The following is a 26,331-nucleotide window of genomic DNA, read 5'->3' as shown; positions in this document are numbered from 1 at the left end:
AAAAACTTTGACATCAAATTATGCTAGATTATAGAATAAAGAATAACCACAATTAGGTACTGCATTAGAAAAACATTTGATTTTGTATAAGTCAGATAAAGACCTGCATGTAACTGTGTGAACTAGCTGTTCCACAATGTATGTTAGTTTGTATGCTAGCAACTTTCTGTCCGTTCACAAGTCCCGTGTGGCACTTTTAGGGGGCAACAGAGAGCATGCCAAGCATATTTCCGGAGGACCAATGCATGTTGTAATAAATATGCCAATCGGGAAATTATAGCACATTTGTATTTATTGTCTGTTCTGACGCGCTTAAGGTCGAGGGAACAAACACTCGTCGCAGTCTCTCCACCATGTGACCAGATGTATCTGGGGAGAAGTTTGACAAAGCCATAAATAGGCTTTGAAGACCATTTTATTCTTGTAGTTAGTAATGTAAAGATTGGTTAACCTCTACAATACTATACGCAATGTAATTTTGATTAAATGCACATGGCCCTCGCTTAAAAATAACTAAAGCGCTAAATGCGGTTATATAGTGCATAGCAACATAACATATGAGATAATACCTTAAGGATCCTGACTTAGATGAAAGTTTTTGATTAAGGCCCCGTAGGTTCTTGTTCTTCTCTCACTCTCACTGAGTGTAAGCGTGAGCGAGATGGATTGCGGCTCGGGACCGAGGATATCATGTTTTTGAATTTTAATTTGTTGTTAGTTTTAACAAAAGAAAGTTATCGATGAGTTCCCTCAACAATAATATTGCGCATTTTATGCAATTTTAATATTTTTAGCTTTTGTGCATAAATTGTTACAAATTTAAAAGTGTGTTAAGGTCCGTAATTTTTTTTCTATCGAGCAAAAGCCAAAAAATCAGGATTCGAACCGCCGAAGTCCCTAGAGAAAATGCTCCATATTTCTAATTAAAATTTTGGCAACCGTAGTGTTATGTAAAAAAGCGGTATGATTTTTCAAAGGCTCCGCTCTCTGAACCTACGGCACCTTAAGTAAGGCAAATGATGAAACTGCTGATAACAACAAACCTAATACAACATGAAAAAATTGTAAAATAATAAGAAAAGGGAACATGAAAATGGTCGTCTAAGGCCCACCTGGATTACCTGATACACACACAATATATAGACAAAACTCGAAACAGTCTGTGCTGGAGAGTAGATTAAAAAATACATTAATAAATTAATGTACAGTTTAATACTATTCTTAAAACGTATTTAGGTACCCTGCCCGAATATTTAGAATAAGGTGTGTTGTACGAAAATTATAGAACTAACTATTACTCTCTTGACTATCGTCTTGGTTATTCTGGTAAAGGCAAACATGCCCGTGAGTTAGATCCTGCCATTTCTTTGAGCTTAGTAAATATTTTTTCTCAAATACCTGTGATTAGGTTAGACGGCGACCGGTTATGGACCGCATGTAGGTCGCGTATCACATGATTTTGTCGCTTTTTTCGAGTATTTAGGGCGCAAAAGTCATTCATAGTTGCAATGCCGGGATCCAACATCTCAGTACATTTGTAGACACTATCTCGTGGCAACTGATGGTCGTTTCAGGCGTTTCACTCCACATCTTGTGTTGTACGTCACTAGTTCGTACAAGCGTCTAACTTGTTACATCTAATTTGTCACGTTTACGCACAGTATGTCACTTTACTGTCCGAAACCACCAATATTTCAGTGAATTTAAAAGATTGTGTATTTATACAAATATTAGAATTCATAGTTTTACTTATTCTTATCAGTAGATAGCACGTGTGATAATTATAAAGAAATGCTAACGTTAACGAGATAGAGATTGTAAGAAAACTTTTGAGGACAAAGTTCCGCATCCAGTCTTTATCGATAGATAATGATCGCTCGCTATCGAAATGTAAGTCAGTGAGGATCAAATCGTTAAGTTTAGCAGACGTGGATCGGAGGGGATACTCACACGTGGGGCGGGTAGTAGGTGAGCAGCACCTCGGGGCCGGCGGCGGGGCGGCGGCGCGTGGCGGCGCAGCGCGCCAGCAGCGCCAGCGTGTGGCGGCCGGCCGGCTCGCGCAGCGGGCACGCGCCGCCCAGCCGCCAGCGCGCCGTGCGCGACAGCTGCCACGCCAGCCGCTCCATCACGCCCGAGTCGAAGAAGTCGAACATGCGCGCTGCAACACGACACCTCCGATCACTCACTTGCACGTCTCCCGTGCTTGAGACCAATTAGACCGCGGTGTCCGGCCCTCCCGCGAAAAACGAAAACAGTCATTTCTTTATTGGCCGAATATGCAAGAGCGATAGAGAGTAAAATTTCGATTATCATTTGTCGCGGGAGGGCTTCTGGATGCCGGCGGGCGAAGGAGTGACGACCGGGCGTCTAGGCCTTCGATATATTTGATCGATTTCAATTAATGAACGTCCTTGAAATGTCGCTCGTCGCCCCTCTAACCGCTTGCAGCCGTAACGTGGCCTGAAGCCGTCCGTTTAGTGTTTGGCGTAGCGATGCGTTCGTACTCTAATATTTCGTGCCCGCAACGGCAGTAATAGTATTATCAGCAAAAGATAAAGACACTTCTGGTATCATTTCGCGGCAACATTTCGGACTACAGAAAATAAACAAAATTGTTTATATTTTAATTCATACTTAGTAATTCGGACCGCACACAAACCCCGTCATATTTGAACATCTTGCTATAAATATATCCCAACCCATAATTAAAATCCTTTCTGGAAAAATCTCTGGATGGTAAAAGATAACAATTTTATTCCTGATTGGGTTAGATTCAAACTTGGTATTAATCTCACTAGTAACCTTTCAGAATGATAGGTCACAATTCTAAACAGGTTTGGTTTGGTCAACAACGTCAGTTCTAAACAAAAAGGAAAACTGCATAAGTAACCAACTGACCTGACCAGGGCTGCCGCCTATACCGCAGCTTCTTGCCATTCCTACGAATGAGTTTAGGCGCGCTGTCAGTTGTCTTCTTCCCGCTGCCGGCGTTAAGAGACACTTCGTTGAAATGGTTATTCACGTGCCTCTCGAGCAGTATCTGTAATCACCAATATTCGTGTTAGATGTTGGAATACTTGCCACTTTTATGACAATGGTGGTCATGAAATCACAATGGAAATCGGTTTTATATCTTCATTTTACCTGCTGATTTATTCAAATACTAGGTAAATAAATATGGGTCAAATGTCATTGTGAAATCTGCATACCATTGAGATGATGACAATGATGGATATGAGATCCACTATTGAAATGATAGATGCCTTAGAACTAGTTAGTTCTAAACAATACTTGATTGGTCATCGGGTGCATCACATTAGCGCCTCATCGGGGTGTAGTTAAAAACGAAACATTATCGCTCAATAAATATAAAACAGTAAAAAAGTAAGAGGATCGACTACTAGACAACTTGAATACAAAAATATAAATGCTTGTACCCCTAAATATTAACGAAGATGGAATGAATCCAAAAAGGCAGTGAACTAGTGTATCGACTCGATTAAAAACAACTGTTAACACATTTTATGTTTTTGTATGAAATTTGTTTGTTCATCGATCGGTCTCGAGTAAATATTTGTTGGGCGGTAGAAATAATAACAGACGTAAATTTTCTTCGGATGTAGCGCACCTTTTTCGCTCCTTCCTTGGGGAAAGAAAACATCATAGCTTTATTTTTGGTTAATAAACCCCATCTGGTTAGTAACGTCGAACTCCTCATATCGTCATCCAAATGTGACCGACACAACTACATCACGAGGACACATTTGTACTATACGAAATTTTAAGAGATGATCAATATTTAACGATCAAGATTAAAAATTGAAGTAATTACTTAAAGTTGTAGTTGCTTCGACGTGCCACATGATCAATTAATGATTGAAGCACTAGCAAACGAAAACTTTAGATAGTTAAACAATTTTATTCGGCTATACTTAAGACAACAGCTTACAAGCTGATCTGAAGACTATATACAAGAATAGGCGAAACAAGAGCGAGAGCGATCCAATCATTAATGATTGAATGTGATTTGAAGAGGATTGAGATCAAATTAGGAAGTAAGAAAAGATGTAAAAAGAAATGACGACGACATGCTGACTTTTTTCAAGTCATAGGTCCGCGTGCAAAAACCCGCAAGCATAATTGTAATGTACTGACTGTTATGTTGTTGACACTGTCACCGCATTGTGATGTCAGACAAACTGCTCTAAATTGTATACTTGAGTCCGTGAACACGGGCCTAAAACTGAACAAAGAAATACCCAAATTCAAGACCAACGAAACAAACCTTCAGAACGACAAGACAATAACACATACGGACGCCGCGATCGGTATAGTAATTGTGGTACCGTTTTGGCGATCTGCATCTTTCATGCCGCGAATTTTATGCAAATTCAAGACTAAAAACACATCAAACCTTCAGAACGACGCGGCGATGAGTATGGTTATTGTGGTACCGTTTTGGCGATCCTTGGTGGCTAGAATTTTACACAGATCTTTGGTAACCAGTGCCCTGGTGTCCTGCTTGGGTTTCGACAAGGAACGTAATTGTACCTGAGTGGAGAATCTGCGGCCGCAGCCGTCGACGATGCACTTGAAGGGCTTGTTGCCGCCGTGAGACAGCGCGTGGCGCTCCAGCCAAAGCCGGGAGCAGGACGGCTTGCCGCGCACCTTGCACCGTTCCCATTGGCACACGTAGTTTTCCTTGCCCGCCTGTGATTCTACGTGTATCGACTGGAAATAAAAAATGATTTGTCAAGTATGTTAAAGTAAAACCGACAAGGTGATAGGCAGTCCTAGAATTTCAGTTTTAAGTAGGTATTTTGGATTGTACCTATATGCAATCGTCACAAGCTCTAAATTAATAATTTAGGGATAAAAAGAGCTATCGGACAATGTCACTAAAATTATACAATTAAAATTGCAAATCTCTTTATAAGAAAGCCGAATTTACTAGATGTACATATTACAAAGTCTTCATATAACTCACCTGTAAATGTTCTAAGAGATCAGTGTCGCTTTCAAACTCCTGCTTGCAGTTCTCCCAAAGACATACGGTGACAGACCCCGAGGTATCAGTGCTGGATGTCCTCTTGTCGCTGCTCGCTTTAATCGGCTTCCGCGGTGGAAAGCGCAACGTTTTCGGCTGCTTCAGGATTGGGCTCTTCTGACAGCTCTGCGCTTCCACTGAACTAATGCTAATACTTAAAGATAGAGACGAGTCGTCGTCACAATCTTTACTCGTCTGTGAGTCACTTGGCGAATCTATTGACTTGTCTGATCCTGTACCTATACCCGATTCGGAAGACTCCGTGGTAGTACTACAGAAATTCGCTTCTATCACAGTGCTTTGAACGTTAGATGAAACATCCTTTAGGACAGTAATTTGTGTGAAGATGGTATCTTCTCTCTTAGCAACTTCTTCAACTTTTCTTAAGTCTGTCATCGAACTGTCTTTCCATTTTTCCGCTTCATCTTGGTCCAAGTGGTCATCGTTCATCTTTTCTGAGCAATAATGATCTACTTTAGATGTTAAACTACTAACTTCTGCGAAAGGCCTCAACATCTTTTTGTTAGAATCTAGCGGGACGATATTATTGTTGAACGTCTTGGACAGCCAAGGAAAATCACACTTTGGCATGAGTACCTCGCTATGTTCTGGTTCTTTCACTGTGCTGCTTGGCGGGTCCGTTCCCTGTATCGGATTGTCGGGTGGTTTGACAGGTGCTATGGGGATACTACTCGAATGTAATGTAGGAGTAGAGAAGTTAGCAACCATAGGCGGCGGTTGGTGCACCATCGTGTTAGAGCATGAAGTTTGAGGTGATGGTGCTGGATTTGTACTGGCGTAACTCCAAGTCTCTTTAACATTCATATTTGGCACAGAAGTAACTATGAAGCCCGGTTGTGGTACAAGTACGGAGTGGCTAAGGTTAACGGCATAGTTTGGTTTCGGCTGCACTGTCACACCCATCGTCGGCATCCCTGTTAGATTTTTATTCAAGACTGAAACACCAGACTGACTGGTTGTCGGCATTGATGGTTTGTTTACATTTGCATATGGTTGTGTCATTGTGTTTCCAAGCTTTAGTAAAGTTCCATTAATTAAAATTTGAGCCTGTTGATTTTGTAACGGATCATGCCTTTGCGTAGTTAATTGAGGTGTTTGGGGAAGAACAAAATTTGGCATCTTCGCCATTAAATTAGGTATTTGGACTACAGCGCCGTTAAGATTTTGCATGATTGGAAACACAAACTTCGTTGGGCTCTGCACGTTCACATTTGTCCTGTTATAAGGATTCATATTATTTGGTTGGTGATTGGTTAATGTTTGCGCTGGGAGTCCATTATGTGGTATCCTTAAGGCGGTAAGCATTACGTTCTGCGGTACGGCAACAAACGGGCCCAAATTAGTGGAAGTTACGGTACCATTACACGGCTGCGGAATATTTATTTGGTGGCAATTTTGGAAATTGGTGACAGGCACGTTAAGATTGCCAATGTTGCCGTTCATCGTCATCGGAACTTGTCGAACTCCATTTGGGACATTGATCTTTGGCGTGGAGTTAGTTTCATCCGGCAATCCAGAGCTGCTTGGCACCGAGTTAACGCAATTGTTTTGTTTCTGTAGCTGAACTTGCTGCTTAAGGTTGTTCGCTTTAGACCATGTTAGGTTTTTGCTGTTGGCTATACATGCTGATGATTTTCTATTAGTGCGCTTAGCAGGCTGAGCAGTTTTCTTTTGTGCTTCCTTCTTTATGGTCGGGCTAGTCGTTACCGGATTTAAACTTAAGTTATTTGAACCGCATGTGACACCATTCATCCTGCTATCCAATTTTGTTGTTGAGCTTACCACTCCGTTCATCTTCGTGGTATCAGGTTTAAGGTTTAATAACTTTCTAGGTTTCATTGTTGTAGAACTAACTCTAAGACCAACCAACTCGTTAGATGCTGGGATCGGAACTTTACGTTTGGTCAAGTCAACATTTAGTTTTTTATAGTTAGCAACCCTATTGGCGGATGGGTCGAAGTTTTGTTTTTTGCCGTCGACGAATCCATTCAAGTGGCCATTTGACAACTTCTCTTTGGTGGATGACTCTGGCCCATGCCTCACTTCCATAAACCCGTTCATGGTAGTGTGAATTTTATCTTTATTGTCTTTAGGTTTACTGTAATCTATCAACCCGTTTCCGCCCGGATTCGTTGTTTTAGGTGGCCCCGTCGCTTTCGCAGTGTCAACGACGCCGTTTATTCCGTTCAACGATTTTTGCGCTTCGGCTGCATTTTGTTTACTGACGTCGAGTAAAACTTTAGGGCTGAGGGTATACGACAAGTAGGAGATGTACTTCTCTAGGTCGTGGGTGACGCCGTTTTTGGGGAGGCACTTTTTCTTGGCGTCATCGTTGTTGAGGGTGGAGGAGTCCCGCTTGAGGCCATTCTGGGGTTTCATCTTGTGGCTGAAGAACTCGGTGATGCGCCGGTGGTGTTCGGCGGTGCGCTGGGACTGGTTGGAGCGGCGAACGGGCGCTTGGGCCGGCAGGCGGCGCGGGCCCGGCGCCGGTTCGCTGACCCAGGGCGGCATGCGCGCGCCAGCGGCTTCCTCGGCGCCGCACGACTCGGGGCTGCGCGGGGACGCCGGCTCGGTGATGTCGCTACCGCCGCTACCGCTCTCCGAAGGACTCGATACCGCCACGCCACTGGAAATAAACCAAATGGTAACATCAGTAATCACTCACCGGAATTTAAAACAAATATTGGACACAAGACTGGAACGTACGAGACTTTCTTTTATAATGTTGCAAAAAAAAATGGAAGCGAAAATCTGCTATTTAAAACTTTGTCGCTAAGAGGTACAAGGTACTTAATTAAAGTTCAGGATTTGACTTGGCTAGTTTTTACGTACAGGCTATACTATATTTGTCTACGTTACTTTTCTAAAATTTTGTTTGTAAAATTAATGCTGCTGCTAATATATATGATGGGAATTTAAGAGACATGGCTTTCACTAAAACAACACGAAGGAAAGCTCTGGTTTGAGTTTTGTTCAATTGACTTGATATGTAAACCGGTTCAGATAAAACAAATGTAAATGAAGAACAATAACATGAAAGCGACGCTGGTTCTATAAACGAGTCGAGACGTATACGATTCCGAGCTTGTAATTCATATCAACAAGTCCGAGGTTAAATGGCAATCAGCTGTTGAATGGGTGCGATTGATCGTATGGAAGGACGCGGGAGGGACGCTAGGCGGCGAGTGGCGACTCCGCGCTCGACGCCAGCTAAGGTGCAATGCCCTGCCGACCAGTGCAGTGACGCAACGCCGCACTGTACTGACCGCCCGACACTCAGTATTATTTTTGGCCGCGTAACATTCATCGCACGTAGACTTAACGCTTGACGCAACTATACTGTGACGAATGAACGAATGATTTTACCCTTTTATTCTACCTAAAGAGCGGTAGACGTTAATATTTTATGCTCTCGTGTGAAGCATATCAATCATAATTTTGAAGCTGACACATAAGTGACGCTCTTTCTCTTGCTTCAAATAGAAAACGTATTAAAGTGCCTTTCGTTTCATCCAAATGACATGAGCAGCGAGTCAAAGAAAAATTTAAAGGGGAAGCATTTTTCCGACTAGGTAACTTGTTTGAAAGTCTTTTGTGGAGTCAAATCTTCAGGTAAAGTAGAACAATGCGAATTTTTGACACGTTCTTTGGTAACTGCGGGCGGTTTTGAGTCTTATGAGTGGGTTTGTGGGTGCCTGTTTCCTTGATAAGTGTGGTATTAGAGGTTCCCACGGAGAAATGGCGGAGGGTGGCCGGGGTGGCGTCTCGAGTCGTCAAGGATGCACCCTCGCCCTTTGTGAAGCCGCAATGTACACTTATAGCTAGGGCTACGATCCCCTACTTTTGCACTGAGTTGCGAGCTTTGTCGCTAATTGACCCAATTTTTAAAAACATTTTGCAATATGAAATCATAGCTGTCAGCTTGTACTTGAAGGAATTTAATTAATAAATTGGACAAAGCCTCTGTTTTCCTAACGGCAAAATGAACAGTTTGTGTGTGTTGCATTGCATTCACTACATGCCTATACCGGAAGAGGAAAGACTTTCACAAACAAGGCTAAATTGAAGCAGCAAGTTATACAAAACCAAGAAACTCCTTGTTATTTGAGTTCCAAACTAGCAACTGCACGCACCTGATAGAACTCTACTGTGATAAACATCTCAACAAACATTCCCTCGAGAAACGAAACTTTACACCCATCTTGTGTGTATAAAGCATAAATAACGTATTTACCAATTACCAGGCAGCTCAAGAACGACTGGCAAAGCAATGACTAACATCGGGAAAACAGTGGAAATAATGAATGGACGCGAGTATACCATTAGGTTTAAAGCTACACATTATTGCCGTGTAAGAAAGAGTGAACAAGCGACAAACCTAGTAATTAATTCATGGAAATAACTTCCCGTCCGTAGAAATAGATTATTAACAATCTGCAGCTCGCTGGTCATTTGGTCATTCATAGTCATAATGAATTAACTTTTATAGTCGGTACTGGTAGGTATTACATAGGTACCTTACGATATTGACACCAATAGATCTAGTTCTCACGACGGTCCACTTGACATACAGTACTTATAATATAGCATGTTTTTCTGCGAAAACAGAAGTGGTCGGGCGTATGGTGGTAGGGCTAAAGCGGCGTACCAAATTCTGACAACACGTACTAATCATTTTGCACATAATTGGCTATATCATTTGACATTGACACTGATAGATCTCGTTGTCCACTTGACATTAACACTCCGGTGTTTTTCTGCGAATGTGCGAAAGCAAAAGTGGGCGGGCGTATGTAGGTGAGGCGCGCAAGGTCGCCGGCGCCGGATTCGGCCGTCGACCCCGCCGCGCCACTTGCCAATGTAACATTGTGCTCGATGTTCAGACGATTGGTTTGAAGATAGCAATCGTTTTGTTTTTCTGTCTTACACGCAGACCAAGCTAGTCTGCAACGACTTGGCAAGCGTCACTATGTGGAAGTGCCACAGTAATAGTCAAATTCATTTGAAAAAAAAACGTTTGTTACTGCAAAGTGTGTAGAGTTAGCTTAGACGGAGTCTGCATTAAGCGGCAAAGTTAGTACCGTGTTGTATCGTTAAGGTAGGTATTGTGAAGGTTGGAAACCTTCACAGTCTTTTTGAAGATAACTGGCAACAGTTATAGATTTGAATCCAGAACTATAGGTCTGATAAAAGAATAAAGATCTGCAGACGAGCATTCCGAAGGTGGCAACCATCAAGAGTAGTCGATATGTGTGATCTTGCTAAAAGAAAAATATATATATCAGAAATCTACGTCTGCGTTTATATTCTCCACCATAGTTAGCCCGCATTCCTCGTTACATATGTATGTACACCTACTTAGTTTGCGTAACTAGGGACAGTGTAATAATCAGTACCCCTAGTGTAAATAAATTCGATTTCGAAACGTGACGTACGCGTTTGCGTTTAGTCTCATTTTGTATTGGATTTAGAAAGAGCGCGCCAAGCGGGACGTTTTGGAAACTCAAAATCCTATACAAAATGAGACTTAACGCAAACGCGTTCGTCACGTTATGATGTCGATCAAATTTACACTAGGGGTACTGTTCCCAAACTTAAATATTCCTCGTTCTTACAATCATTACGTTTGTTTGTGGTACATTATCTGTCTAAGAAAATTGGGCCCAATACCCAATAGGTAATTATCAGAACGGATGTTCACGATTGCATCGTTAATGTATTTATATTGAATAAGTAAACATATTATCGCATTTACCCATTTATCTCATGCGTACAATTTATAGAACTGTGAATTACGACTACACTTCAAGCTTTAAATGTTAGCATCCCTACCCCACTAAGGTCCCCAGTGTCATAAATGTGAAATACTTGAAGTAAACTATTTTATTATAACACATTCACCACTGAGCTATGGTCGTAGCGCTACGTCGTAGCCGATAACATGGTTTTCTCGGTATGTAGAGGCAATGCTTCGTAGAGGCAAAACGACAACGTGTACTGATTAGCGGTGAATGGGTTAAGACCGTGGAACCGTGAACAGCGTTGGCATCGAGAATTAACGCGTGTGCGTGTACGTTTGGTTTGGAGTCGCCCTAATGCAGATGTATCGACATCGTAGCCAATCGTAGCCACATCGAGATCCAACATTGCAACACGTCCACCGAAGTCGGTTGGTTCAAACGTCATTCAAATCGACAGGTGGGCAAGGCTCACAAAAATTGTACCTCTAAATTTTTTTGCCTGGACCTTACTTTGCGTAAAATAAATAAGTTATTTTAAATAAATAAACATAATAGGACATTTTTACACAAATTGACAAAGCACCACGGTAAACTGAAGAAGGCTTGTGTTGTGGGTTTATCGAGTTTTTCTATATAAGTTGATTATTTATTTGTGCTATTCGGCCCTTGAAACAATTAAAACATTAAAAAACGACAAAAAAAGTTCTTTCCAAAAAGCCATATTTTCAGTTCCATACTAAATTCATGCGTCTAGACCCCAATTTGAAGCTATTAAAGTTATTTTTAACATGAAGGTCTTAGTGTATCTGTGTATTTTATTTAATGAAATAATTTGTATAAAATGTGTTTCCAATACATGTAGGCATTTATTTATTTATTTAATCTTTATTGCACAAAAGAAAACCTTATACTACAAAAGGCGGACTTAATCACCAGGCTCTACCAGTAACCGAAATTAAGATAAACGAATGAAAATATTATGTTCAAAGAAATCTCCTGATTTGGATTTTACGTGTGTTATGTGGTATAATGTAAAATTTTGTTTCAAAGTATAAGCAACACCTTACTTTTTTTGAGCTGGGAACTATTTAATTATGAAATATATAATATAAGTAATCTGTTCAACATCTTGGTTTTCACAAAAGGATCGTTACATCGTTAGTGATGTTGTGTTGTTTTTGTTATGTTATTGTTATAAGTATATAATGTTCGTCATTGGATTTTAATACTTTTCGGGGGCGATTTTTCATTGTAAATAGGAATTCAGTACCCCTAGTGTAAATTTGATCGACATCATAACGTGACGAACGCGTTAGGATTTTGAGTTTCCAAAACGTCCCGCTTGGCGCGCTCTTTCTAAATCCAATACAAAATGAGACTAAACGCAAACGCGTACGTCACGTTTCGAAATCGAATTTATTTACACTAGGGGTACAGTTCATTAGAAATCCGGACACCTAAACCAGCTATTGAAATATGATCAGATTACCAACGAAATACACTCCTAAGCCTATTATATCCTAGTGCTTTCATTAAAACTGTAAACTAAACCTAACATCGATTTCGGTGTGTTAGTGTGTGAGTAGCTGTTACGTAAAATGTTTGTAGACATTTCTTGTAATTTTAGCATACATTAATTTATTAATAAATAACCTAACCTTAACCTAAAAAAACCTTAACCTTAACCTTTTAGTACTAAAATAAGGTTTAACATAAGCCCAGGCAAAAGAGATTTGAAGGAACTGTCATAGGGATCATCATTCGACGCGACAGTTATAGACTGCACGGAAAAGAAAAATTAGGTTTGAACTTGCAATTTTTTTGAAGATAATCATTAAAAAAAAATACAAAGAACCATTGGGAATGAAGAAATGAAATGAATGAAGAATGAGGGTGGGTCCTTTTGGACCCGGATACGTCCTTAAACTACGTCGAAAAGAGATGTATGGGCATTGTGAATGTCATCTCGCTTTGTGTGGTAGGGCACAGCACAGCGGATGTCATTCCAGATCTAGAGCAAAGTCCAACTGCGGAAGTACCTCCACCTTACAGAAAACCGCAGCCAAATAACACCCATAGTGCTGTGTTGCTGCCGGTGAGTAAGGTTGCCAGAGCTCAACGAGGATGCGGGTCGGCAACGCGCATGTAAGCAGGCATACATAGGCTACGGAGACTGCTTGCCATCAGGCGGGCCGTATGCTTGTTTGCCACCGACGTAGTATAAAAAAAAAAATGTTAATGAAGAATGAGTCCGTGATCACTACCTTAAGATTAAATTCGAATGGCGACTGCACAAGCGTTACTATTCCAACTTCACTGCTGAAGGGTTGACGCAGGCGATGACAGTATTGATTTTCCCGTAATATCCGGATGTAACATTTACACTGCAGACACCCGAAATAGTAACATTGAACACTAAAATTAATTAGGTTGACACGTGCACGTAGTCTCGACGCGTTAAGTTACTAGTAGTTGTAACCAGTAGCAGGAAACTACTGTAATGCCATGGATTAACCATGACACGTCAGTGGGATGACGTGAGCGATAAGCGCGTCGACGGGCTATGAGTAGTATGAGTAACCTATCATGTGCTTTACTATTTACGCTAGCGACTACGTAAAACTGTGATATAGTAAATGAGTAAGTACATATTCTTTATTGCACCAATAATAATGTTACATGTAAAACTACAAAGACTACTAAAATATATGTAGTGAGCTTACGTAGTTGCTAGCGAATGTACGTAGTAATTGCTGTAGGAAATTACGTGAAAATGGTACGTATTACGCAGGCACGATGCACGGCGTTTATTGTTCTGTGATACAATTACGGGGGACAATGTCATAGTAAACGGTAGATTATGGAACAACTACAACTTCTATTTGGAATACTTTGGACACAGTGACGCGTATTATGCGTTGTTTTTGTCATGTTGAGGTTTTTAGTTAACACATGATTACATTTTATGCTCGTGTGGTAGATCTTTCATATTTATCAATGTTTCCCACAGGACTAACTTGTTATAGTGTTTTTCTGTTGCAGAATTATGGTATGCCAATCCTGCGGCGTTAGCACGGTCGCATTTTTATCGCCTGTCACCATGTCTGTCATGTTCTAACAAGTATGTAAGTGCGAAAAAGACGGGCATAGTGACGGGCGATAAAATGGAACCATGCTGGCACCGCTGAACTTTAAAAAAAAACCTTAACACACTTTCGACGTACCATACAGATATTGTGACATTGCTTGTTGTTGTTGAGCTAGGCTAGACTATCGTTAGTACTGTATTATGCCGCCCCCGTTAATGCCAGGCCCCATAATAGCGGGGTGTATAAAAGGCAAATGACACGTCGGGCGCACATGCACACCAGCGGGGCTCTGATTACAGCGCCGAGGGACTGCTGGGACATGAAAAGTGGGCTGGTAATTGAATAAAGTTTGATAATTAGTTTCCTTTGACAGGCGACTAGATTTCAAGAGGGCTTGATAGCGTCTATTCAGTCTTCAATAACCAAAGGCTGGGATGTTGTTCTCATAGCGTCCTACGCAAACCAGTCAATGTTATCTCCGATAGTGAATAGTTCTTAAGCGCCTCAAAATCTCAGCTCTCAGGTTATAATGGTTTGGAGTCGAACGCTTGGCAAGAAATGGGAATGCATGATCTTGTCGAGAGATGCTCGTTTTAGAAGGGATCGCGTCAGCCTTTTACGTTCGGCATGCTAAGTGAGCTGTTATAAACGTAGTTCGTATAAATCCTTTGACTTGTAAAATCTTGTTCTTTCCCATACCTAAAGTCAAATAGTTTCCTAAATATAAGGCGCCATTCATTTATTGCGTAAGACAATTTTTACCAGTTTTTGACCCCCCTTCCTACCCTATGTAAGAAAAAATAAGAATATGGCAAACCCTTCACCCCTGTATTACGTAACAATCTAAAGGAAAAAAAATAGGTAAATTTTATTTTTGCGCTATCTACAATTATCAAAATCATATGTAAAAACTTCATATTTTACATGTGGATTGATTACAGCACGTTATGACGTCACAGTGTGTGCCGATTCTACTTAATCAGCCAATCATATTAAAATTTTATCTAGAGTAGGAAATTTTACTCGTTAGTTAGGGTTAGGACACTCCCGTATTTCATTCATTTCATACGTGGACATGGAGAAACTGAACATGAGCAAGCTGGCATTGAACTTACATGAAACTCCAGTCCAAATTAAAACTCATAACCCCAGAATCGACCTGTACTGCATTAATCTGCCTCGGCAAAACAAAACACAAATATGCGCCATTCTTTTCGGACCGCGAAATGGAATATTATTCCGTTTAGTGTGGGAAATTGATCATCGCTCGAGGGTCCGGCCTCTAGGGACGGTTCCTTGTCAAATTCTACCAGGGGTTCCGTACGAGCTCGGAACCCTGCTGCGCAAATGCGGCCCCACGGCGAGTCGCTAGGTCGCTACTTAATATTGGAATAAATTCGGAACCTTTGTGTATTAAAATACCATACGTGAATACTGATTTCAGTGTCTGAAATTACTTTTTAGCATCAGCTCTCTGGGGGCTGGGTTTGATGGCTTAAAAGCATTTATGTTTTGAAGCTAAATTAGAATGTACGGATTTAGGGTGATTTAAAGTTATTACGTTTTACGAAAGTAATTTTGCATTATTAAGTATTGTTATAGTCGGTATCTGATATTTATATAGAGAAGTATATACATATTATTAAATAGATGTACCGCAGTTTTATGTGCTCTATATTTTCCTAGCCTGTGTACACATTACAGCATTACATACTTGAGTGTATAAATAACTTATAAAAGTAAGCTTTTTCGAACAGCGTAAATGTCAGTTACATGGTGCCCCCATCTCAAAAAGCACTAATATAAATACAAAATAAGTCTACATATCAATTATAAAGAATCTTTATCAAATTGAATCTTTCTAAGTAATGCATGAACAATTGAACTTAGTGTGTTTGTATTTAGTTTACCTAATGATATTACAAGTAGCATTAAGTTCACCAATCCGACATTGTTTTGTTCAATAATTTGAAACAAATAATAAAAGCACGTGAAAGGAAACGCGTCCACTTTCTTGCCGCAGTCACAACAGGTTTCCAGCCGCCGCACGAACCGTCTCGTCACATTATGTCACCGTACTTCGTTACCCATTCATTACGTTCAAAAGGAGCGCCGTGAGAATCGTGTCACAAGAGGGGGGTACGGTACCACCCCTCGGTCTCCCCTCCCCCACGATTATTATGCTAAGTGTCTGTTGGTTATCGCCGGGAGTTTTTCGCGCATCTGCTATTTATTTACGCGCTCTCTATTCATGGGTTTGTGTAGCGTGCTCGCCCGTGGCAGGCGACAACCTTACAGTTCATTACGCTGAGTTACAAGGCGCTAGGCGTCGTGTCGGAGGAAATTGGTCTTTGTTGCGTGGGGACAAGATAAGAGAGGTGATAAGGGTGAAATAGGTTAGCGGGCGCACCCCGCGTGACGATCCCGCCAAACGAGTAAAATGTTACTCGATTGATTTTTGTTGGCTAAAGTGCTTTTAGGACCGCTTTGCCTCTTGCCGTACATCGCCCCCTATGTACGAAATACAGCTCGATGTCATCTTTAGCTTTAATGTCGATGATTTAATCTTCAGATAAACACATACAATACGATAGATGGTCGCTTCTAGCTTACAAAACCATAGCATTGATTGTAATTGAGGACTTATAATAGATTTTCCTGGCCAAGCAAGCTTACTCGTATCTATAGATATTTAGCTGCAGACAGATGTACATTGTGTCTTTAGAACATGTAACAATATTTTTATTTGACGTCTAAAAACTCAGGCCTAAACATAGATTAAGATGCGTACAATCTAAGACAATTTCGTGCTTCGAATTTGACAGGTAAATGAGATGGCGCTGTACTACATACATTTTGCGGCAACTCTGAATGTCAAAAGTTGATGTTTGACAAATCAGTGACCGCAAAACATGGTGCAGTACAGCGCCATCTGTTTAACCGCCAATAGGGAGCACGTTTTTTTCTTAGACTTTACCTCTCTAAGAGAATTGATTGTAGGTATACAATCAATTTTCTTTGCTTAGGCTTTATGCGTATAATTATCCGGAATAGTGCAAGCTATCCACAATAGGCCCACGAGAATTGCCTGCCATTGGACATGCAAGGACATTTTCACGCTTTCAGAATTTTAATTTCCTTTTCGCGACCGGCACTTCAGTTACAGAGAATAAAATACTTCGCTTTCGCTGGGAGTGTGAGACATAGTCGTTGAAATGAAAATATAAGTATCGACAAAAGCGGAACAACGAATAAGCACATAAAACGTCAGTTTATACTTAAACTTAAGTTATTTAAACTTTATTGGACATAAAATTATAAGTGTCAATAGCGGGCTTAATGTTATAAGGCATACTCAGGTCAGTTATATGTAGCTTTACTCCTACATAATCTAGCTAACACGCTAATCATATCTTAGTTTGTGCATTTGGTAAATAACTGCCAAAAGCTATTAAGGATTTTTTCGTGTGTGTAGTTTTGTCACTCTTTGTGGAAGATATAGTACTCGTAACTATAAGTAATAGGTATCCCACCGTTTCGCCATTACAAGAACTAGTGAATACATTTTTCACGTTACGCCCATGTGATGGTAGCGAAACGTCCAAGACACTATTTTTTTTATTTAGTTTATTTAGAGACCAAACAGTCATATAAACACATTAAACAGGCAATACAAAAGATGTACTGCAACAAAAAGACCTGGAGGTTCATAGTTATAAATAATGTTAACTGAAATAAGTACTTAAAGGTAAAAGTATATCTAATATATACCTAATGTATATCTAATGTATAGATGTACTAAGGTTTAGAGTTTGTGAAGTTAGGGCTTATATCTAGAAGCTTGGCTCTACATGAGATCTGATAACTTTTTGACAGTGCGAGCCTTATGGTTTCGTCTTTTTGTAAGTTGCTTATGACAATCTTCCATCAATTTAAAGTGTGGGGGGTGATTTACGAAAAATCCTGAAATAAGTATTTTATTATTTATAAAAAGGAGTCCATAGATCAATTTTCAGACCTGTAGCATCAAAATTTGCGGAACCCTCATACAAATTTTCATCCCCTAGTTTAAGGGATTTGGGGGTAAAAGTTGCAAGCTTTAGATTTTTTTCTTATTTGTGTACTAATACTAGCATTTCAGCATTCTAGGACTTCAGTAACTTTCCTAAGAGTTCTGATGATCATCAGTGAATAAGTGAGTGAGTCAGTTACGAAATCGGTTATTTTAGATATCAATAAAGTCTAAAGTAGAAGAGCTATGCAATAAATAAAATATGTTTAATAGGTCCACTATTGACATCAAATCCCGAGAATTTTATTTGATCTGGGATAATCCAAACCCAAATTATGAGGGTTCAAAAAAACGTCGACGCGTTTCGAAAAGGTAGGTGTGTGTAGTGCCCCCAGATAATTATACCTAGTTGAACGGCAACCATACGTATGGCTCGCATCAGACAATTCAGGCAAAGCGGAAACCGTAACCTTATTGGATACCCTAACCACATACGCATTGACGGGTGCCGACTCTTCAAAACTGCAAATGTTTTATGTATGTTATATGAAGGAAAACATCGTGAGGAAATCCCAACAGGGCCTAGTTTACCCTCTGGGTTGGAAGGTCAGATGGCAGTCGCTTTCGTAAAAACTAGTGCCTACGCCCAATCTTAGGATTAGTTGTCAAGCGGACACCAGGCTCCCATGAGCCGTGGCAAAATGCCGGGACAACGCGAGGAAGAACATATGCTTTAAGAACAATCAGGGCCGTAGACAATGCCAACCGTTTATAGTTCGTGTAATCCACGATGACGCGCGGATTTGTAATTATGTGTATGTGTGTATGTATGTATACGTGTATACGTTCTTTCTAAAATAGCTTATTAACGATTTCCTAAACCTCGCTTCCTTCATAAGTCAAGCAATACGTGTCAGAATTGCCGCGAGTGCAACAAAGACCGTTTCCGCGTCGTCTGGGCAGGAAATAAGCGGATCCACAGGGACCGCTTTGTCTGAAGCCGTTTTACTTCATATCCGAACAGAAATGCATTTCGAAACGTTCGTTAATGTCGTTGGATGCTCGTAAAGTGTTCTGAAATAGAGACCGTTTTGAATTTTTACGTTTTGCATAATGATAGATTGTGAGAGGATAGATAAATATCTCATTCGTTAGAGGCTTTTAGTCAGTTAGACGTGAATCTATTTTGGCCCCTCTTTACTATGTATTTTCGAGTAGCCATATTTTTCTGTTAAGTCACACCTTAAATACCTAAATAAATACTAGGTAATTTAATAAATACCTCAATTATCTACAGATCGTATTGATTTATCTACTCGTAACACTGAAATCATCGAGTCAGTTTCAAATCCCAAAATCCTAAAATCCAACTCTAAAAAACTTAAGGAATATTAGAGCAAGATCATCAAATGTGCAATACGATTAAGTAGGTGGTGACAAATGCAATCGTCGCAAACAGAAAGTGGACAGCAAAGAAATGTGGCCGGGGCAAACATGAACCGCGGAAAGTTGACATTACAATTCAATACAAATTGCTCTATTACAGGCACAAGTTTTGCATTTCAAGATATGGGTTACCTGTAAATGCGAGTTAATAACTGGTTATTAGGCCAATGTGTGTATTTTTTACTGTCGCGCAAATGGTGCTATGTCAAAGGAAAATGGTTATCGTAACAATAATATTTAAAAGCTGGGGTTCTTAATTTTATTGTCTATCTAAACCTACTTGGATGACTGAGTCCCAGTAATTGTTAAACGAAACTGCTGCTTTGATTTAACGTACTTCATAACAATAACAATATTATTAGATCTCCAGTATTTGATAATATGTACCTATACACCTATGAAAAACGACAATTAACGCTAAACGTTAACCTTAAAGGCTAAACGAGGTCCTGTTATCGCCGGCAGAAATATTGAATACCAATATTATGACACTGATAAAGTTGGCAATGGCTCGGCTCGTTTACATTATCTTTGTGTGACAAGCTTCCTCTACCTACAACCTTCAGATTTATTATAAATACCGTATCTTTATGGCAGTTGCAAATAAATGTTGCACGTATTTATCATTTGTCCCCATCGCAGTATATTGCGTAGAACAACCGGTCGGGGATATACTATAAGTACAGATGTATCCCATCAGAACGGCCTATCAGATGTTTTGGTCATATTGTCAATGTAAGGCGGGAATTAATTATTGTGTCTGCCGATGTCCATCTGTCTGTTCGCAGACACAAGATCTGGCCATAAATTGTTAGATTTGTTCATCAGACTCAACTGTCAGATCGGATGGACACTTCTGTGTATCCCTAGCCATTTATTTTTTTAATTTTATTTATTTAAACTTAATTGCACAAAAGAAAAACTTAATGTACAAAAGGCGAACTTAATGCCATGAGGCATTCTCTACTAGTCAACCTTAGGGCAAAGCAGAAAAGATTGCAGGCGGTGCATTTAAAACTAAAAGAAATTGTTTTTGATCACTGAGTAGAATGTAGGTAAGTTGGTCTAACTCCGAAGCTACATAAGTTGGCAGTCCGGGCTATCTATAGGAGAGTCCTTTATTTGGTCTATACAACAACAATATGTACGTTAATTATATACCTACTACTACTATTATTTAACCAGGGGGGAGAAACTGCAGCATTCGGGCATTCCCGGCTCCGTTCGTCTCAGCATTGCTCCGAGCACTTATTAGGGTTAGCACAACTTGACGTTCCTTTGCGTGCACAACCACAGATAAGATACTGACTTGAATTTTGACAACCCTAAATAGCCGATAGGGATGGTGCCATACATTAGAATGGGACAGCATAATTCGTCCCAGAATCGCTGTCCAACTTTGGTTTTGTAGAAAGTTATTTATTACTTATTATTGATTTAACCTTTAAACTGATCAAACCTCGATGACCCATTACGTCTTTACAAAGCTTATTGTTTTCTAAACACATGATTTCTTTGTGTGAAAGTGTGTCAAGTGCATTCGTACGAGTATGTATCTATGTGAGTCAGCTATGCATTTGCATCGTTGCAGCTAATGTTTCCTGCAATGAATTCACCAGCCAACAATGGAGACGCAAGGCCGACCAGCTCAGAAACGTCTTCATAAATCATCTAAACCCATTTCTGTCTCTTGTGGTCTCAAATTATCTATCACTCGTGTGGATAAGAAATGCGTCACTGTTGCACTTCATTTTGCTGGATTTGACGTTTTCAGGAATAATTAGATTTCTGGACAATTTCATCGGATATGATTAAGGCCGATTTCTAATTGAATCTTTATGACAACAGTACTTTTTACAACCAACAATAAAACGTAGTTTGACATGTTTATTGAGGACCTGTCTGGGTAGTGTAGTGACCCTGTCTATGAAGCCGATGGTTCCGGGTTCATATCCTGGTAAGGGCATTTAATTTGTGTTATGAGCAAGAATTATTAGTCCTGAGTCATTAATGTTTTCTATGTATTTAAGTATTTATATATTATATAAGTCTAAGTACCCACAACACGAGCCTTTATTGAGCTTACTGTGGGACTTACAATTTGTGTGATAATGCCCTATAACATTTATTTATTTATTTGTGCTACAAATAAGACCCAGATAACTAAACTTCCTATCGCAGTTCCATCAATAAAGTAAAATGGAAAAGCTTGTGGGAATCGAGTTCTGTGGACGCCTTGTCAACCTTAATTATTATGGTTTCGGAATTTCGAATAACTGTATTATATGGACGAAAGAAAAAAAACATGTCACAAAAGGAACTCCATTCCCTCCCTCTAGGTATGGGGTCTTCAAAGATGTTGTTTGAAGTGCGAGTTGCTAGGAATTACAAGTACCACGCTACGTTAACCGTTTATCATAAGACAAACGTCACGTACCAACAGATAAAATGTGTTCTATATACCTGTTTGCTACCAATCTGGTATAAAAAGGACCTCATAGATATCTATGTATAATAATCTAAGAAAGTGTTACACAAAGCCAAGTTCAAGATCGCGGGGTGTCGACCCGACGCTATCAATAAATAATGCAAATCTATTTAGATAACGGCCTTAGTGATACTGATAGTAGGTTTGTCGCGTGTTTATATCTATTTTAAAGATATAGGTCACTGCATACATTCCGCTGCAGCTGCAGCGCTGGCCTTGGCGCGATGACAGCCTGTGCGTCGGTCGGACGTGAGAAGGTAGCAAGATACAGTCAACGTCAAAGATATGTGTACACTTTTGCACCTTATTTCCTCGCAATAAGGAACAGAAAGTGTACATGTTTATGACGTCGAAAGGAGTTAGATGGTATTACGCCGTTATTCGTTCGCTGTGCAGCGACCTCGTAGACGTATCGTGAGCGGAACAAAGAATGCAACTGGGCGCGTAAAATCGTTACGTGTATTGTGGTACTACCTCCAAAGGCAGCATTTGAAGTGGTATACGGCTTCTCTCTGGCACAATAAAACAATCCTCGTGCCGCCCAGGAAATTTGAATTTAATTGTATTTTTAATTGGGTTGATATTCATTTGTTCCAAAATTTCATGAGACTAAAGGAATGCTACTAGTGTTGTTTTAATGAAGGGTTAAATTCTATTAAAATAGAGTGCACGACGAGGTTACATATTAGCTGAAAGCGATGAATAGAAAAAATGAGAATTTATGTTTTATTTTTTTTTCAGGTGAAAGTTAAGTGAAGACGTTAAGAAACATTATTCGAATTAAATGTCATTTAAGGCTGCCAAAATAATATCAATTCAAATATTGTGTGTTTTGTCTAAATTGATAACTGATGGTTAAATTGCTGATTTGAATCCGAACTCTATTCATATAGAATTAGGCATTATAAATAATTAATATCACAGCGGATCACATCCAAAACCATTTATAAGTTAAATTGCCCGTGGGCTTTTCTCTAATCAAACTGATGACATTTTGACTTACAGGTAAACTTCGAACTATTGATACCTATGAGCGGACCCAAAGGTGAGTTCGTTATAAATCCATACCCCAATATTATAGGGTTCTATTTTACATGAAAGTCGAACGGAGATAAGCTTTGAAAATAAGTATACCCATATTTCGCTGGTTAAAGATCTGGTAGATAAACGAATATTATGCACGTTGCCGCAATATTTTAGGTAGAGTTATTAGAAGTAATAATGTATATACAATACATAATAATTATTAATTGTGTATTACTTATATTAGTTACGTAATTTATACACAAGGCCACCGCACCGCTCCTTATGCTTGTTTGATAAGAGTTTAGGCATTTGTTTCGGGTTATAGGTACACGGTACCTGTGACGCAAAGCGTTTTTGTCGGTTTTTTTTTACAATTTACGTAAATGGAAACTTTAAGTAAGTTTGTGTTAATGGAAAAATTTTTAAAACAAAGTTTTCTTGGTGGCTTATTTTTAATGATGTAAGCCAGGGGTTCCCAATCTTTTTCAACATGCGGCGCAGTTACGAGTTTAGTATTTTGCAACGGCGCCCTTGTAAAATTAAAATCACGGTCGAAAAAGAGTGACACGACGCTATATTATTTATCGATGCGAGCGCTCAAATAGGTACCCGCGAATATTTGTGGTTTCGGATAATGATAGAACTCACGGCGCCCCTCTTTACTTTCTACGGCGCACCAGGGCGCCGCGGCGCACACTTTGGGAACCCCTGATGTAAGCAATCAGTACCTATAATTGCGAAGTTCCGATACTGTTGGTGGAAAATTTGTAATAATCCATATTCCATATTTATTTATTCATAAAATTAAAATTTTACATGTCATTGGTGTAATATTAATAAGTAAGTCAGTTAAATCACAATTCATTAAAATAATTATCATCAAAATAAAAAGAGTAAAATATAAACAATAAATAACACCTAATAAATAATCAATACAATTTACATAGTCAAAATTAAAACATTACATTAAAACTAAATTGAATTATTATTATATTCCGACATGTCGTAAAATGCATTTGTGGTGCAAAATAGCCTTAAGTCCGATTTAAACGGTGCGAGAATACGAATGCGACTACAGTCACGGTATTAAATATGGGTAAGGGCGTATATACACATTTTTGGCACCTTGGTCGTGTTAGCGTCTTAAGTCCCGACTCTCGAGTCGAGTCCGCCCTTTAGTATTTATCACTCAAGCCTCAGAAAGACTCCGTTAACAGTTTTATACATAACACTTGAAATTAGGCGTTAATGTATGATTTATGTATCTAACCTAGGAATTTCAAAAGATATATTTAAGATGTTACAACGGGTCACTCACGTATTTTAAGTCGAAAACGCTCGACATGTTTCACTCCGTTCCGAGGAATGTCGTCCCGTGGTAACATATTTAATATGTCTGTCTCACGGAAGTTTTGTTACTTATTAAAATTTAAAAAGATGACAATCAATTTTTTTATAAAGAAAAATGATAACCAACACTAATGTTGGCCAATCAAGGTGAAATAGTGGCGGTAAGGTAAGGCTGCGTATACGCGCGACGTAATTTCGGATGGCGATGGCGTGGCGCTCTAGCGGGCGCGATATCGAGGCAATTAGAGGAAGTCCGCGTCCGGTGTGTAATTAATTAATTAACGCACGTTCGGGGTGTCGCAACCAGCTCGTCAGCGTCGGCTTTATTCGGGGCTGAGTTTCACATTTTAATATAGGCACACAATCTGTTACGAATCGTTCATAAATGGACTCATTTTTGATCCTTTATTCGTTAGGTTAAGTCATTAATGTTTGCAATTAAATATTAATTTTATATGTAATTTAATTGAATGTATCAAAATATTCTTATAATTAATTTCATTCATATTGCATATATTTTAATTGAAATATTCAATGAAATGCATATATTCAATCGTCATTCAATGTCTCTATGTTTAACTAAGGCAATTTTGTATTCAAACTTTGACAGTTCCTAGAGCTTTCGAAAAACTTACCGGTTGGTATCCGAATCCCAAAACGTCTATTTACTTGGCCAATTTTTGTATTTTTGTAATTTGGAAGTAAACTAGCGTTTTGAACTACAGTCCGCCATTATTTATCACCTCGACAACACCTGAGACCAGCGAAGATTTTACACAATCACTATCCTATGATTCACAGAAAATCTATGCATTTTGTCTATTTAGCAGGCGTCAAGGACCAAGGTATTTCAAGACGATAGAGTCATTAGTTTGTAAATTGATTGATCTATATCAATTTCTAGTGCGGCTATCGACTATATTTTTTTTATACTACGTCGGTGGCAAACAAGCATACGGCCCACCTGATGGTAAGCAGTCTCCGTAGCCTATGTACGCCTCCAACTCCATAGGAGTTACATGCGCGTTGCCGACCCTATAGGTAGACCGCTTAAATGAGTCTTCGCCCGCGCGGTACAGGGGCGCGGGGGTAAGACGACAAAGGGGATCGAGAGAGATGCGGGCGGCAGGCGCATTTTTGCCGTAGCTCAGTTTGCTAGCCACGCGGTTAGCAGTCACTCGTGTTTGTAAGTTCCGGGCGCTTGGTGAAATATACACATGAGATTACATTCTCAAGATGCCTCGACTTATCTTTGGACAGAAACTTAATAGTCAAACCAAGCAAATGGCTTTTAATGTGTACACATATTTTAGAAAGAAGAAATTGGACCCGAATTCTATTGAGTATCAACAATTGATTATAAATCTGCAGGACGATTCTGATGATGACGATAACTCCGAAAGTGAAGAATCAAGTTCAAGTGATATTGATATGGACATAAGTGATTGCTTTATAATTTATAAAACACTTTCGAGTCGTCATCATCAGTATCGTACTTACATATTATTATAAATTATTATATTCATAATTTGCATTGAATAAAAGTACAAAAGTTAATTAAGTTTGTTGTTTTATAAACTTTAAATAAAATTAACGTCATATTCTTTCCCATTAAAAAAACACCAACTATTAACCGCTATAACGTCACATATCTCAAAACCTGTCCAGTGCGCATTTCACCTCTTGTGTATCACACTAGGCGCGCCTGCCGCCCGCTCCTCTCTCGATCCCCTTTGTCGCCTTACCCCCGCGCCTCTGTACCGCGCGGGCGAAGACTCATTTAAACGGTCTACCTATAACACCCCTCCACCCCTCGTTGAGCTCTGGCAACCTTATTCACCGGCAGGAACACAACACTTTGAGTAGAGTCTAGTGTTATTTGGCTGCGGTTTTCTGTAAGGTGGAGGTACTTCCCCAGTTGGGCTCTGCTCTAGATCTGGAATGACATCCGCTGTGCTGTGCCCTACCACACAAAGCGAGATAACATTCACAATGCCCATACCTCTCTTGTGTCCTCTCTATTTGTATCTGTTCGTGTTTTATTAACCATATTATTTTTTTTTTTTTTTGAATTCGACATTAAAATACTTTATAAATCTGCAAGAATAATA

At 39.6% G+C, this 26,331-nt stretch overlaps 1 protein-coding gene across 3 annotated transcripts in view; it reads right to left on the bottom strand.

Moving 5' to 3' along the window:
* The window catches only part of LOC133517308 (zinc finger protein jing homolog), a 160,384-nt gene that overhangs the window by 5,546 nt on the left and 128,507 nt on the right, over positions 1 to 26,331 (bottom strand). For all 3 annotated transcript variants that reach the window (XM_061850558.1, XM_061850559.1, XM_061850560.1), the window contains exons 2-5: positions 4,988 to 7,694; positions 4,552 to 4,731; positions 2,899 to 3,040; positions 1,951 to 2,158 (exon numbers count right to left, since the gene is read on the bottom strand). In XM_061850558.1, the coding sequence (XP_061706542.1) occupies positions 1,951 to 2,158; positions 2,899 to 3,040; positions 4,552 to 4,731; positions 4,988 to 7,694 (3,237 nt within the window). The remainder of the gene's footprint in view (positions 1 to 1,950; positions 2,159 to 2,898; positions 3,041 to 4,551; positions 4,732 to 4,987; positions 7,695 to 26,331) is intronic.

This window comes from Cydia pomonella, chromosome 4 (assembly GCF_033807575.1).
Source record: "Cydia pomonella isolate Wapato2018A chromosome 4, ilCydPomo1, whole genome shotgun sequence".
NCBI classification, from domain to species: Eukaryota; Metazoa; Arthropoda; class Insecta; order Lepidoptera; family Tortricidae; genus Cydia; species Cydia pomonella.
This window is presented reverse-complemented; position numbering and strand designations above follow the sequence as displayed.